The sequence below is a fragment of the Myxine glutinosa genome, chromosome 5, assembly GCF_964187855.1.
Source record: "Myxine glutinosa chromosome 5, kmMyxGlut1.1, whole genome shotgun sequence".
Classification (NCBI taxonomy): Eukaryota; Metazoa; Chordata; class Myxini; order Myxiniformes; family Myxinidae; genus Myxine; species Myxine glutinosa.
The window spans coordinates 61,342,598-61,358,940 of record NC_136265.1 but is presented as its reverse complement, the minus strand read 5'-3'; the positions used below and the strand labels follow the sequence as shown (position 1 = coordinate 61,358,940).

Here is a 16,343-nt window from a genome sequence, read left to right as displayed (position 1 = left end):
AGTACCATCGGGGAGGGGATTGCTCGGGTCCAACAGAGTCTGGGAGATCCGTCGAATATTCCAGGTGAGTGGGTCCGTCGAATATCCCAAGGATGAGATTAAAGTGACCAAGGGGACCCTCACCACAAACCACAATTGGGTACCAGAGGCTCCGAAATTGGATACCCAGCAGGGGGAGGGGGGGGGGGTGTTTTGGCCCCGAGCTGGACTCGGGCATGGAGGAGTCGGGAAATAGAGCCTCGGAAGAGGCGATTGCCATAGCAAATTTGGAACAGCTGCAGGGAGGGGCAGAAGAACCCGAGGAAGGGGTTGTTACCTGCAGCTGCAGTTGGGCACGTGGGGCAAAAATAAAAAAAAAGACATTTAGATTGAAATTTAAATGGGAATTCAATTTGGCACAGCCTTGGAGGGAATTGGTCCCTGGGCTGCAGAATTTGGACCAGGAGAGGTCATTGGGGTTGGCCTCGTGTAAAGTTTCCCCCTTTCGAAATTGGGCTATGCCAGCCAGCTGAGGGGCTGTGCTGGCGAGATTGGGACGTGGGGTCCGACCATGGGTGTCATGGTACGACGTGGGTCCGACCATGGGTGTCATGGTACGACGCGGGTCCCACTGTGTAGCGTGGCATCCCTTGTCCATCGAGGCGCCACCCGAGCGTCTCGGGCCGACAGGGTTGCTAGACCCTGGATGGGGGTTGAGACCTCTGGGAGGTCCGAGGTGGTTTCTCACAGGCACCTGGTGTGGTGCATCATGAGGACCACTAGGGAGAGGTGTTGTGGGCCGTGTTTTGGTGGTGGCACCATGGATGGCCAACAACGGCCTGATGTGGTGACCGCCCGGGCATGCGGCCTGACAGCCTCTCCCTGAGACTCTGGGACAGCCAGCATGTGATGACCTGCCATGCTGTGCTTTTCTATGGACGCAGGTCGAACCGCATGGACAGGTATGATATAGCCCACCGGACAACCATTGGGGCATCTGTGGAACGTGATGGTGTGAGTATGATCTTCCACGGAAGATCTGTTGTGATTTGTGGACTCTCAATTTGGGAAGAGGCGTGGTCAAGTGTGGGTGGACACTGGGGGCTGCAGTTGTGTGGACTGGGGGATGCGGGTGGCGCAGGTAACGTGATGGAGATGCTACGCACTGCGACTGTGCCCCTCAGGTTTGAGGCCTTGGGAATGACGGAGTTGGCAGCAGGTGCTCACCACATTGGCCAGCTTGGGCTAGTGGAGCCGCGTTCCTCACAGGGGGCCAAAGGATGGATGGTGGGTCGCACCCATATGGACACTCATGGGCCATGTTGGCATTTCGGCTGCTTAACTTACCCGATGGCCCTCGCACGGTCGAGGGGCGGAGCTGTCGTAGCCAAAGTTAGTAGTGTAGTAAAGGTCACTGGAGGAGGCGGATCCACATGCTTCCTAGTACAGTCAAATCAAAGGAAATTTGGGGGAAATTGATTGGCCCCATGAAATTTGGAATTCCGTAGGGTGGATGGCACTCTTGGACCCAACCAACCTGCTACAACCTGCACATACGGTGAGGCCTTGATGTTTACTGTCCCAGGGTTTCGGTATTTTCTCACAAATTGGGACATGAGTAATGTGGAATGGGGGCGGGTGATAGTGATGGCATGGTTGGTGAGGGGATTGGAGTGTGATTGTGTGTGTGCCACAAAGTGTCTTGTGGGTGGCGTTTGTTTATGTGTAGAGGTTTTGTGTGGTCGGGAGAATGGATATCGGGTTGTGGTTGAAGAGTGAATGTGAAAGGGAAATTCACATGTAAACAGGCCATGGCAGTATCTTTAATGAAATGTGTTGAGAATTGAATAGCAGTGGGGGAGGAAATGTTGTTGTGGATTTTGTGGGTGGGGAAGGTGTGTGTGTGTCCGCAGGTATGGATCAAGCTCTGGAGGAGCGGTGACTGTGGCCTCCCCTGAGGTAATTTTCCCCTGGCAGCCAGTGGTGTCTGGAAATTGGGTGCCCGTCAGCGGGGGGTCTGGAGGGAGCTTTGATTTGTACAAAAGTACAAAATAAATTTGTACAAAAGAAATGTTTGTATTATGATTGGTGTAAATCATGACAACACAGAAACTCAAATTCAGCCAGGACATTATCCTCAGTTCAAACAAGCCCGTGCCTTTGTGGTGACGGATACAGACTAAGATATTACGGTAAAACTATAACACGTGCCGCTTACCTTCGCGAAACTATGTTATTCGCGATTTCAAGACGGCAGATTCTCCACGTTAATCACGTGAGCTCTAAAGTGGAGGTTGTTTGGTGACGTCATCCATTTTTGTGCGCCGCCATAATTGAGTACAATAAAGAAAAGAATGGAACGTCACCATCGGTCTCGTTTTTTCATGTACAAAATTTTCTTTTTTCAAAAAAAATTTTTTTTTTCAAATTATTCCAATTTTTTTCATTAATTTTTTTTTTTTAAAGAAATTTTTCAAAATTTTCCCCAAAAAAATTTCATGGACAAAATTTTCAATCGGGGTCAAAGGTTGTTCTGAAGGTTGGAATGATATGTCGATACGTTTGACATTTTTGTCTTGGAGTGATGTAACAAAATAAAGTACACCACTACACTCTTGTACACTCTTTCCGGCAACTACAGTAGCGTGGCCATTGAGGGACCTCGAGAATAGAGGACTGTGATGTCTGGAAGCACAAACAATCAGACCAATGAAGGCACTCGACTTTATATCCGGTTTATTGGCATTGCACTCAGCTCCACGTGCCTGGTCCCGTGTGTCGCGCATGCGCTCACCAGACTCGCATACATCACAAGGACAGTTTAATTGAGTGCACAGTTCGTTGTTCTCCTCCTCTTCCCTTTATAAGAGGTAAGGTCCAATGGTCCCAAGCTCCTGCTTTGGCCCTGCCTTGACCACGATACTCTTCCACTCCCCCTGTCCTCCGCCAACGACCCATCTTATTGAAATCCTTCTTCAACCGTGTCTACCTCTTTTCCTCACACCTTGTTCCCTCAACCTATCCGCTCCCTTTGCCATTCTCTCTTCCCCCATCCGCACCAATTGTCCAGGTCATCTCAGCCGGCATTTCACCAATCTCCGCCCCCAGTTCATCCATTCTCCTTTTATCCACTCTCTTCACTCCCACGATGCTCCTGACCCAGTTCATCCATTCTCCTTCCATCCACCCTCTTCACTCCCGCGATCCTCCTGACCCAGTTCATCCATTCTCCTTCTATCCACCCTCTTCACTCCCGTGATCCTCCTGGCCCAGTTCATTCATTCTCTTTCTATCCACTCTCTTCACTCCCGCGATCCTCCTGACCCAGTTCATCCATTCTCCTTCTATCCACCCTCTTCACTCCCGTGATCCTCCTGACCCAGTTCATTCATTCTCTTTCTATCCACCCTCTTCACTCCTGCGATCCTCCTGACCCAGTTCATCCATTCTCCTTCGATCCACCCTCTTCACTCCCGCGATCCTCCTGACCCAGTTCATCCATTCTCCTTCTATGCACCCTCTTCACTCCCGCGATCCTCCTGACCCAGTTCATTCATTCTCCTTCTATCCACCCTCTTCACTCCCGCGATCCTCCTGTCCCAGTTCATCCATTCTCCTTCTATCCACCCTCTTCACTCCCGCGATCTTCCTGACCCAGTTCATTCATTCTCCTTCTATCCACCCTCTTCACTCCCGCGATCCTCCTGACCCAGTTCTCGCAAACCTGCAGCCTCTGTTGTTATCTTTCTGTCAGTGCCACCGTCACCAGACCGTAAAGGTAGGCCAGCGTTACACACGATATCAGAACCTTCCCTTAACCTGCTCTTAAGCTCCCTCCTTTTCATCATACTCATCCCAAACACCACAGGCTTGTGCTGGGTGGTAACATGCTCTCCCTCCACAACTGTCGCTTCCTTACCAACACCAAATCCATTTCTGTTCTGTCCACTCCTATATTTAATCTTGTGGCTTTTCTGCTTTTGAAAGAATGAACCAGCTATGGCCATTCCATTCCTTGCCACCAGCTCTTGACCTTATCTTCCTCATTCCCCGACCGAATTTACCAACACATTCCTCAACAACTATCGGGAACGCCTCTTCGCGGTGGTTGTACCCCCCCCCCCCCCCCCCGCCAATGTAAGTCGGGGGCCAAATCTTCTGCATTCTTCCCTGCTGCCCGGATTCGTCAGGGCAGTGCGGTCACGGTCAGAGTGCCAATGGACCAGCCCTTTCCCTTTTGTCTCTTCTCTCTCTAACTCTGTCATGGCCCTGACTGTGTAAAGGCAGATGTACACCATCCTGGATGTGGGGGATCTCTGGGTTGCTCTTGCGAGATCGATCGGCTGTCTCAGTGCCGCAGACTTGTTCGAGAGAACTGTCCGAGGCTATACAACAACAACAACACATTCCTATTCACCTGGCTCCGCTAAACTGTCATGCATGGCTTCACCTCCGCCTCAACCATTCCCGTCATCCTCTCCAGTGTGTCCCTGAATTCCTTCTTCACCACCCAGTCCTTTCCGTTTGTAGTCTATAAACGGACATAACAAACCATTCTGTATCACACCAACCATGCCATAACTATCAGTCCCTCCAATCTTTCCACTCTGACCACCTGCTTGTTCATCACCTGGTGTTGGCCTAATGTTTAGGGCGGCGGCTTGGGATTCTAAGGTCCTGAGTTGGAATCCCGCTAAATTAACGCCAGGTGAGGTTGACTCAGCCTTTTATCCTTCCGTGGTGGGCAAAATGAGTACCAGATAACTGGTTATAGAGAGGCATTGCATCAGCGGCAGACACGCCCACTGAAAATGATGCAACCAGCAGCCGTGTGGCTGCACAAGAACCACCACCACCACTCCTTCCATCCCCACCTGCATGCAACAGCTTGTATGCTCCTACCAACCTCCTCGCCCTGTCTCCTTTCCATTTGGTCTCTTGCACACACACTTCCAACCTCCTTCTCTGCATCATCTGCTCCACCTCAACTCCTCTCCCCCCCCCCCCCCCCAATTGATCCGATATTCAAACTACCTAGCCTGACCTCGCTTCTGAACCGCTGCCCACCTGGCCGAGCTATTACCATCTTGGTCACTTTGTTTGTAAGGCTTAGGCAACAGACAGACTGTTTTTTTTGTTGTTGTTGCTCTTTAACGGCTACTATTATCCCACCTTGAGAGGTCAGCCAGGGAAACCTTGGCCCAAGTCTTTCTTGGCCTGCCATTCGCCTAGTTAGGGCAGGAATTTGAAATTTGGCCATGGTGCTGGCGATACTCGCCGACTCTTTGCGAAGGACACCATGGGATCTTTAACATCCACCAACACATACTGGCAGACGGGACACTTTCAGTGTTCTGTATTTCAGTGTGACTTAATTTGCATTTCAGTGTTTCATTGTGAAAAGTTCAGAATGTGAAATCAGAATATATATTCGGCCCTTGATTAATCGATGAACCATCTTTCTAAAGAGCTTTTTTCAGATAAATAGGACTTGCATCGGTGGTGTCAGGAGGTGGGACAGACTCCTTTCAGGATACAAAGTCTCCACCTTCATTTGCAATCACATTGAGGACCACGTTCTGATAATTTGCTCACATCAATGCGTTCTGGACCGATTCTATTTACCTGGAACTTTGATGACTGAGTAGAATCAAACGACACTTCTCGACTTCGTTATTATCCTCACTTGGCTGTTTCAGAATGTGAAATAGAGACCTCACAAATCCCAAAGTAGCTATCTTCTGTTTTTGAATGAATACTATTTGGAGATGTGCCAATGAATTACTCTGCAATCATTGTTGTGCCTTTGTGTGTACAAGTGTCCTGACAAGTTTTTTTTTTTAACATCTCAAAAGGTTACTGGAACCTGTTTCTACCTTGCAGAACCTACACTTGTCCAATTTACACAATCTTGCCATTTTCCTTGAGCAGTTGTGTCCACCATCTTCAACATTTATTATCACTTTGGAAAGCACTTGATACAAGGAAATAAAATCTAAATCGCCATGAGCACACAGTCATGCATTCACACACACAATGGGGTGAACCAGGTGAGGTCTTTTAAAAGGACCTGTATTTTTTTTTGTCTATATAAATGTGTTGAATAAGAAAACGCATTTCTGCACACGGAACAATTGAAGTCTTCTCACGTTGGTTGCACTCTCAATTTGCAAGTTTCTGAAGGTGAAAAGGAGTCCTCGTATAATTCAGAGAGTTCACCTCCATTGCAGTAAAGGATCACGCTTCATGGACCACGTTTTGAAGTTTTGCTCTCGTATATTGTTGTTCCGACGATTATTTTCATGATCTTCGCAGATCCCCGGACATCCTCCAATTGTACTTCGTTTTGTCGGCAGCACTTTTCGGCTTCTCTTAACATAACTTTTCAGATCCTGGGATCCTGGGTCATTTTCCAAATTTCCACGTTATTTAGACCAAAGTCACCAGCACTTCAATGAGCAATGCCGTCTTTTCCTTTTTGTATACGAGGACTCTGTCGTAATGCTTTGTTTTATTTAATATTTCTGCTTGATGGTGTGTCAGATGACACGTGAGCACTTTGTCCTCGTTTTCCACGGTGGCTTTTGGTTAATGCTTCCATAAGTTTTCCAAGACTGGGATACTGAGGTTTTTGCAGACGTGCCAGTGGATTATTTTGTTCTGCCTTTGTACGTACAGCTGTTCCGGCATGTTCTTTTATGATGTTTAAATAACGACGATGAACGAGTAAAGGTCTTGAAGCACACGGAACACTTGTAGGGCTTCTCCCCCGTATGTATTTTATAATGTCGACGTAAAGTTGATGAACAAGTAAATGCCTTGGTGCAAACAGTACACTTGTAGGGCTTCTCCCCCGTATGTATCCTTTTATGCTCGGTTAAATGTGACGAGGATTTAAATGCCTTGGAGCACACAGAACACTTGTAGCGTTTCTCCTCGATATATCGATGTAAAGCTGATTTTGATGTAAAGTTCCCTCCTCTGTGTACTTTTTGGTGGCGAGATAAATTTGATGAACAAGTAAACGCCTTGTCACAGTGAGGACATGTATAGGGCTTCTCTCCGGTGTGTATTCTTTGATGCCGCTTCAACTTGGAGAGATCGATAAAAGCCTTGAGGCATTCAGAGCACTTGTAAGGCCTCTCTCCTGTGTGTATATTTTTATGTATATATAAATATGATGAAAAAGTAAAGTTCTTCTTGCACACAGTACACTGAAAAGGTTTCTCTCCGGTGTGGATTCGGTGATGTTGACGTAAAGTTGCTGACTGAGTGAACGATTTGCTACAAAGTGAACACTTGTAGGGTTTCTCTCCTGTGTGTATCTTTTTATGTACGTATAAATATGATGAAGAAGTAAAGTTCTTGTTGCATGTGGAACACTTGAAGGGTTTCTCTCCCGTGTGGATTCTGTGATGTTGACGTAAAGTTGCCGACTGATTAAACGCCTTCCCACATTGCGAACACTTGTAGGGTTTCTCTCCTGTGTGTATTCTTTGGTGTATTTTCAATGGGGCGATGTGGCTAAATCCCTTATTGCAAACAGGACACGTGAACTTCTCTCCTGTGTGTACTCTTTTATGAACGTATAGAGATGAAGAATACGCAAACGCCTTATTGCACACAGGGCAATTGTAAGGTTTCTCTCCCGTGTGGATTCTGTGATGTTGATGTAAAGTTGACGACTGATTAAATGCCTTCCCACATTGTGAACAATGGTAAGGTTTCTCTCCTGTGTGTATTCTTTGATGTATCTTCAGTGGCGTGATATTGGTAAAATCCTTATCGCAAACGGAACACTTGAATGGCTTCTCTCGTGTGTGTCTTCTTTTATGTTGATATAAATACAATGAAGAAGTAAACGCCTTGCTGCAAAGAGAACAATGAAATGGTTTCTCTCCTGTGTGTAGGCGTTGATGGACCTTCAAATTTGAGAGGTCAGCGAAGGCCTTTTTACATACAGAACACTTGTAAGGCTTCTCTTGTGTGTGCATTCCTTCATGCCGCTTCAACTTGGACTGATTCACAAATGCCTTCGTGCATACAGGACACTTGTAGGGCTTCTCTCCTGTGTGTATTTTCTTATGCCGACATAAAGAGGATGATGAACCATATGCCTTGCTACAAAGAGAACACTTGAAAGCTTTCTCTCCTGTGTGTATTCTTTCATGTGTTTGTAAAGATGATGAAGAAGCAAAATCCTTGCTGCACACAGCACATTTATAGGGCTTCTCACATGTGTGTATTCTTTCATGTGTTTGTAAAGATGATGAAGAAGCAAAATCCTTGCTGCACACAGCACATTTATAAGGCTTCTCTCCTGTGTGTTGTACGAGATGATCATTCAAAGATGATAACCAAGAAAATTCCTTGCTGCACATAGTACACTTGTATGGCATCTCACCGATGTGTAATGCTTGACATCTCTTTAAAGATCTCAATGACATATACGTTTTGTTGCAAACAGTACACTTGTATGGCTTCTCATTCCTTTCAACTTTCTTAAATGTCGTAATACAATTGTTGCTCTTGGTCTGCACACGGCTATGTTCGTTGACTTCCTGACACGAACTCTGGTTCATGTTCTGATTGAAAGAAACTTCTGCGTCAAAGAATTGGGAACTTGACTTGGAGGAAGAAACCATTTTCATTTTATTCTCTGCAAAGACAATTCAAAACAGCATCAATGAATCACTGTTGCTGTGAATCATGCAACATTACAAAATATTGCACTCAAAAACATAATGTATTATGTTGATCAAAAATTGATCCTATAATCAGTGTTGGTGCTGGTAGAAGTACCGTATAGTTCATTTAAAAGGTGCAGAGGTCATTAGCAGGCTGGGAGCGTGGCTCATGGGGAGTAGGTTTTGAAGGAAGTGCATGCGCTGGGTGAGCACCAGGCCCCGAACGGACCAGAGAGTTGAGGGAAGGGGGGGTGCAAGTACGGAATGCAGTGGGGGAGGTGGGGTACGAAACTAGTGGGGGAGGGCAAAGAGCCCCTCCTCCCCCAGGAATTGGCATGAAGCAGGGTAGGTCGGGGAGAGGGAGAGGGGTATGTACCGTCCTTCCCCCGCCCCCCAATCGGGCTACTCTGCCAATGAGCTAAAGTAGTGTGAATGAGAGTTCTGGTGCAAATGGGAAAAATTGAATACATAAATCAAACATATATATTTTAAACAATCGAAAGAATAACAAATTAAATAATTCAATAAATTGAAAAACAATTGAAATTTAAGTAATGTAATTGAGAACTAAGAAACATTAATAATTGAAAAGTAAAAAAATTCTATAATTAAACAGATAATAAAATAAAACTAAATACATGAAAATAAATAAATAAGTGGGGAATTAAATAATTAAATTAACTTTGGGGGGGGGGGGGGGATTGTGTATATGTGTATGTGTGTGTGTGTGTGTGTGTATATACGAATGCATGTATGTATGTATGTATGTATGTATATATATATATATATATATATATATATATATATATATATATATATATATATATATATATATATATATATATATATATATATATATATCTCGTTCTGCTCCCCATTGATTTCTCAATAACATAATACAGTATACTTTTATGCAATATGACAAAATAAAAAACAGCCCCTGGTAGGCTGACGGTGAACTCTTGAGTTTGAAGGTTAGACCTCTGCTGCTTAGACCTCTGCCCCTGAGAGCCTCCATGATAAGAAATCGAAAAATCGAAGCCCGAGCGATTGTGCGGACTACTGTCTTGTATCCATGTGTCAAGTTTCAGACCAATCAGCCAGGTGACAAGGGAGGAGTAGCAAAAAGTTAACGGCCGAATGGACGGAAGGACACCACGACCCATTTTATAAGTTCATCTCTTGGAGTTTCGAGATGAGATGACATGAAAAGAGTGAAACAAAACTATCCCATTTCCCCATTGATTTCTCAAAAGCGGAAACATTTTTCAAATTTCCCCATTGATTTCTCAAAAGCGGAAACATTTTTCAAATTTCCCCATTGATTTCAATGTTAAATTAAGTTATGATTGTTTGACCAAGTCTCTTAACCCTTTGAGTACGGATGACGTCCAGTGCCGCAACCCACGAAAAAGTTTTGTGTACGGATGACATTAATACACGTCATCGACTGTACCTATAAATAGATCGTCAGTACGTGGTTGCATTCCCGTACCAAAATGCCAAATGAATCCCATACCGGGGGTATTTCATCCAAAAAAAAATCCCGTACTCAAAGGGTTAAGAGTATTCTTGTAACATTGTAATGTTTTGTATTTCTTATTTCCTTCTTATATGAAATTTGTCTTTTGTAATTCCTGTGAATAAAATTCTCCCTAAAATCTCTTCTTTTAAATCGTATGATTTACAGGTCCAAGAAGAAACCAAGGCTTTTAGGATCATTGGTATCTGATTGTTTCTGAGGAAGCTGATTCTGAGGGTCTTTCACTCTCTCACCACAGGCAGGTTGGTGGTCTTTGACTCTTGACTACCTGCCCCAGCCCTCTCTTACATAGATCTCCTGATGTCCCTGTTCTCCACTGTTGTTGTGCTTCCCTCTCTCACCCCCGCTTGACACCCGCTCCCTTTACGATATAGTCAAGACTCCAAGAGGACGAATGGCCAAAACGAGCTTAAACTCCGAGGCGTATACCCAACTTAGCTGTAGTGACACGCGCGGGAAGGTTCGAAGTCTTACCTGACCGGTAACACACGCAGGGGTTAATCAGAACCCACAAACACGAAGACGGGACAGCAAAATCCACAATACAAGAAAAGTAAGATTCGACAAATAATGATTTAATGAAAATAAATGCAAAGACAATAAATTGTACATGAGGTAAAAAAAAAAAAATTCCCTAAATTGAGACGTCTCCACTCAGACTCGTATAAAAACAAGGGGAAAACAAAAGTACAAGAAAATAAATAATGCTTTGGTAATCGGCCGGCACTCAGCTTTGCATCCCCAAATGGCTGGTAAGGCTTGCCGGTCGCACGTCGCCTCCAAACCACCGCGCGAGAAACGCACAAAATGGCGCGGAGTCGCACTCTTCGATGTCCAGAGGAAACACGACGTAGACCCAGTCCACTGCCGATGTCGATCCTGTGCCTTGTAGTTCCGACTGTTTTGAACCGGTTTCTCACCAGCCCTTTCCCAAGAGCGCACACAAACCAAAGACCACACGCCCGTGACCAAGCCAGAACAAGGAGGAAATCCACTATCAAAGCCAGGACCAGAAGAGCAAGATGGCTTGACAGCTTCTCTTTTTCCTTCAGCTCTCAAATGTTCCACGATGACATCACACTGTCCAATCACCGAGCTCTACTCAATCATCCCATCGCACCTCCACCAATCACGAAGATCGGGGCATGGCCTTTTCCTTACAAGTTGTCGGGTGGTGGAGTCTAGTTGTCCTTCGGGACTGTTTGGCTGGGCGGGGTTCCTTTGCCGCTCGGCATATCCGGTCATACTGTCAGCGATTAGGCTTGTTGTAATGGCGGCCCTTTTTGATGCAATAACAACAAAGGGAAAAATCACAGGGCAATTACACACTGGGGTTTATCCTTAAGCCCTACCTAATTAGCATAGCTCCACCCCTCGTATGGAGACACATATACGATCTTATTCTATACAGATTCCCAACTGAGTTACATCGAGGTGGGATTCTTCTTCGCGTCACACGATCCATACCAAAGCCTACACAACTTTCCGATGATATTAATCATCTACCCACACACACGTAACAATATGTTCCATGTGTTAGCTCTTATACGAGCCTTGACTTGGTATCCAAGGAGAAGAACCCCCCGACCCCCTCCAAAAAAAAACTGTCTAAAATATCAATAATGTTACAAAGCTCACCACTCCATTACAAAGCTCACTAATCTTTCAAATGTTCATGTATAACCTTTAGCAAAATGCGATTTCCATCTATACATTCTAGCAATATCGCCAACTTCAACAATATCACTGCTTTCCTGGGCTTCGAGATCTTGCACGTCCACCATGTGCGCTTGCAGCCTTCCCGCACGTGCTTAATGTCTTTAAAAAATTCCTTTTCAATTTCCAACGCGCTGTTTTGCATTTAATTTCCAATTTAACTATAATTTACAAAGCCCTCGTGCACACTATATGTCGAGCTGGGATTTTTATCCCATTACTCCTGACACCAATTTTGCTATGGTGTCAACATCATATATGGAACTGATCAAATTCGATAAAGCATGGCTTGCGAATATAGAAATGGTTTATTTTCCATTTGAAGTTCTGCTATCACTGAAAATAAATACATTTATAAAACTAGAACGGCACTCAGTAGAGAGCATACCTCCTCCTGGTTGGCCATAATATCACTCAATCGTGATGAATCACTGAAAAAAAACAATTCTCATATCCGAATCCATATTCAGATCTTCACCAAAATCAAATCGATTCTTCCTTGTCACACACACAACCTGTCCATCACGTTTCGTCCAAATCCATGCATAACTTTTTGAGATATTCCGCAATGTATAGTTTTTGGCCCTATCTCCCAATGGTGAGGAATCACTTTAAAAATTCTAGTAGCTGGATCCGAATCCGATTCTTCACCAAAATCTAATCATTTCGTTCGTGTGACATATGCTATACCTCTGCCAAATTTCGTCTGAATCAGTCCACAACGTTTTGAAATATTTTGTTCACAAACAGACAAACAAACAAACAGACAGGGGTGAAAACATAATCTCCATCCACCTTTGGTGGCGGAAGTAATAATCATCCTTTCCTTTATGAAACAAAAGTAAATCCACAAGTTTGCGAGTTATATTCTTTCACAACCGTGCTGTGATGGAGGGGGTTGCTACACAATGCCCTGAGTGATCGTGTTATTGGAGGAGGTGTTGTTGTTGTTGTTGTTGTTGTAATATATTGTTCGGATGTTCCATTTGTTATAAAACGGCGATATTTACTGCTCCAAACAATCGGAGTTTTTTGTCAAGATTTATTTGATGATGGGAACGGCTTATTTTCAGGTCTCGCTTTATTGGTGTAGGATGATGAGAACACTCATGTCGACCTGAGATAGAAAATCATTTACGAGTGTGTGGTGCAGGTAAGATTACCCTCAATCGTGATGTTGTGCTTTGGGTCTGATTTTGATATCATGGGGTTCATTAAGTTGCAGGTATCGCAACGACTGCGCAGGCATTTGAATGTTCCAGGTGGTAGATTAGAAGGTAGTGTGCCTTCAAACAAAACATTTCACAAAGCTTTGTCTCGTTTGAATGAAAACAGAGGTGGCTGAGAGGAGATGGAAGTAGTTTCTGTGTCGTCCTGTAGGATTTTAAAGGTTTCTCTAGATAATTAGTTTGACTGCAAGACGATTGGAATGATACACCAAAATAACAGGAATTCGTTCATAGTCATCAGGTTTTGTTTTTGGAAGAAAAATATTGTCTGTTGATTGGTCAGACACAGTTGAGGGCATTTTCCACAAGTGAGCTGGGATAGGCACGATCTGTGAATAACTGACACCTTTCACGAGCTTTGGATGCAAAGTCCAAATCATCATTGCAGATGTGACAGAGCCTCAGATACTGGGAATAAGGAATGGAATTATTAACACGAGAGGGATGGGAAGATGAGTACATTAGGATCTAGTGAACTGAGATTTACAAGTGTGTAAATTTGAGAGAAAACTGAGAAGATCGATGTGTTCAGATTGGGAGCCCATCACATGGAAATAGTGGAAAGGTTCATCTTTAGGAATTAGAAGATTAAAGTGAGTGGACATTGTGGAAGAGAAATTCATCCACAGTTGTTATTGGGGAGAACAGCAATGCCAGGATTTGCAAGGATCTGGAAAGACAAAGATGTGAAAAAAAACAACCAAGAGGAGGCTGGGGAATTATCTGGGACATCCATTTGCAATGTATGGATTTGTGTGATGAATAGTGAAAAAGAAGGGATGAAGATTGACGTAGCGTCCAAAGATGTGGAGCACCATCTTGGTCAGCACTCTGTCAAATCGCTGGTTTCTTACATCCCCATTTTGTTTCAGCCTATTCAAATGTCCCTTGCCTTGGAAACACAATATACTCTCACAAACTAATTGAAGCATATATTCGAAATGTGGATTTAGATTTCAGGATTGGATCTTATACATGAAATCTGGAGTGAAATGTGATAAATTTAAGACATTAGCGATTCTTGTAACTAAGTGTGCTTATGAAAGCAAGGCTGCCATCCCTCCTTCTGCACAGTCATCTTAATTCACATCTCTATAGGATAGGGTGTTTTTTTAAAGTTGCAAAATGCTTCAAGTTCAACTTTATTCCCATTTGTCATAATTTCATCATTACCTGTGCCACCGGCGGTGGATGGAGGTTATGCTTTCACCCATGTCTGTTTGTGAACAGGATATCTCAAAAAGTTGTGAACGGATTCAGACGATATCTTATATTTATCTCTGTTAATATTCTCGTCACGAAGCGACGCTACTTTCCCCGGCAATGCCAGGTAGCTTTGATAGTATATATTGATGTGATGAGGCTAACCCCCGCTCTAGCAGGGAAAATGGCCTTAAAATGCCTGTTGTTGTTGTTGTTGTGTTGTATATTGATGTGATGGGTGTTTAGAAGAACATGAATTTTGAAGGATCAATTCTTAATCAATAATTTCATTGTAATTGAAATTTAGATTGCATTTTATTATTTAATTTTGTTTGTTCTGTTCATTAAAGATGTGCTTGTGATAGAGGAGGTAAAGGAAGAAGAAACAATTCGTATCAGATGTTGTCACAGCAACCATAACACGGGGCTGGTACCTCAAAGCAGGTAGGAATGCGATAATCATTCGTATAACGGACCCTGTGATAACCGTGATTTCGTCCATATGATGAAAGGGTGTGTTTGCACGTTACCAGGTTAGTTGATTTTGGACAAAGGCGCTACTGAACTTGTGTCCTGAACAACAAGTTTCTGGCTTTAAAGAAATAGTAAGTCCAGCCATTTCGAGAGAGAGAGTAAAAACAGCACATCTCACCTGAAGCGCTTGAACAGCACACCCAATCAGTGGCGTAGTTAGGGTTTGTGGCCCCCGGGGTCAAAGGTCAATACCAGCACCCTACAGGCACTGGCATAGTGAGGAATTTATATTGGGGGGGGGCGAGGAGAGAGGGTCATATGAAGGAGCTCCAAGGTTGCCCAGTGGGCTCAGGCTCAGCAGCAGAGCTAAGTGCCCCTACTCTTTCCGAAGAACACCGTGGGATCTTTAACGTCCACCAAATAATGCAGGCAGATTTTTAATGTCCATCCGAGAGATGGCACACACATTAATGAATCACCCTGCCTGTGAAACACCAGGATGACAGTTTATAGCTGGGTCTGGATTCGAACCCAGGCTAGATAGCTGAGAAGCAATCTAGCTTGGGGTGTCATTTGGCGCCCCATCTACTTCCTACTCGGGGCGGTCGCCCCGTCCACCCCTGCCCCATCACTACGCCTATGCACCCAAATGACCCAATTACTCGAAGATTCAAAGTAGGAACACTTACCTCTCAGGGGACAATGCAAGAGTTCAGGATTAACCATCAGCTTCCCATTGACATCTGTAATAACAAAGTCATTTCATTGTATATTGATGTTACCTCCAAGAATGGGCTTGCAAGTTGGTAACAGACTAATTCGATCATAACCGTCGATGCGTGAACATTTCCCACAAGAGACAGAGAGAGGGAGAGAGACAGAGAGAGGGAGAGACAGTGAGAGAGAGACAGACAGTGAGAGAGACAGACAGACAGACAGAGAGAGAGAGAAAGAGAGAGAGAGTGACAGAGAGACAGTGAGTGACAGAGAGACAGTGACAGTGAGAGAGAGACAGTGACAGTGAGAGAGAGACAGTGACAGTGAGAGAGAGACAGTGACAGAGAGAGAGAGACAGTGACAGTGCGAGAGAGACAGTGACAGTGAGAGAGAGACAGTGACAGTGAGAGAGAGACAGTGACAGTGAGAGAGAGACAGACAGTGAGAGAGAGACAGACAGTGAGAGAGAGACAGACAGTGAGAGAGACAGACAGTGAGAGAGACACAGAGAGAGAGAGAGAGAGAAAACAAGTTCCAGTACAATGTGCACCCGTCAATGTCTGCCAATGGGAGAAGCAGAATGTTGTTGTGGTTCAGACCTTTGTCTTGACAGGATGATTCATCTCCAAACTCAGACTTCACCTTCACTTTCACAATGAAACCTGAAAGAAAAAAAATCTCATTAAAACGAAATAACGGCATGACTGAATCAAAACACTTTTATTTATCTCAAGAAATACATTAAAAATAAAGTTATGGGATTTTGTTAAAATGGAAAGACAGAATTAAACAGAC

At 44.3% G+C, this 16,343-nt stretch overlaps 1 protein-coding gene across 3 annotated transcripts in view; it reads right to left on the bottom strand.

The window, feature by feature from the left end:
- Positions 1-5,900: 5,900 nt before the first annotated feature.
- LOC137428154 (uncharacterized) overlaps positions 5,901-16,343 on the bottom strand; it is a 30,169-nt gene continuing 19,726 nt past the window's right edge. For 2 of the 3 annotated variants that reach the window (XM_078778111.1, XM_068118097.2), the window contains 3 exons: positions 16,148-16,210; positions 15,521-15,574; positions 5,901-8,638 (listed from right to left, as the gene is read on the bottom strand). In XM_078778111.1, the coding sequence (XP_078634237.1) occupies positions 6,630-8,638; positions 15,521-15,574; positions 16,148-16,210 (2,126 nt within the window). In that variant the 3' untranslated portion in view covers positions 5,901-6,629. Of the gene's footprint in view, positions 8,639-8,781; positions 9,108-15,520; positions 15,575-16,147; positions 16,211-16,343 lie in introns of all 3 variants that reach the window. The other variant, XM_068118099.2, reaches the window with a different exon arrangement.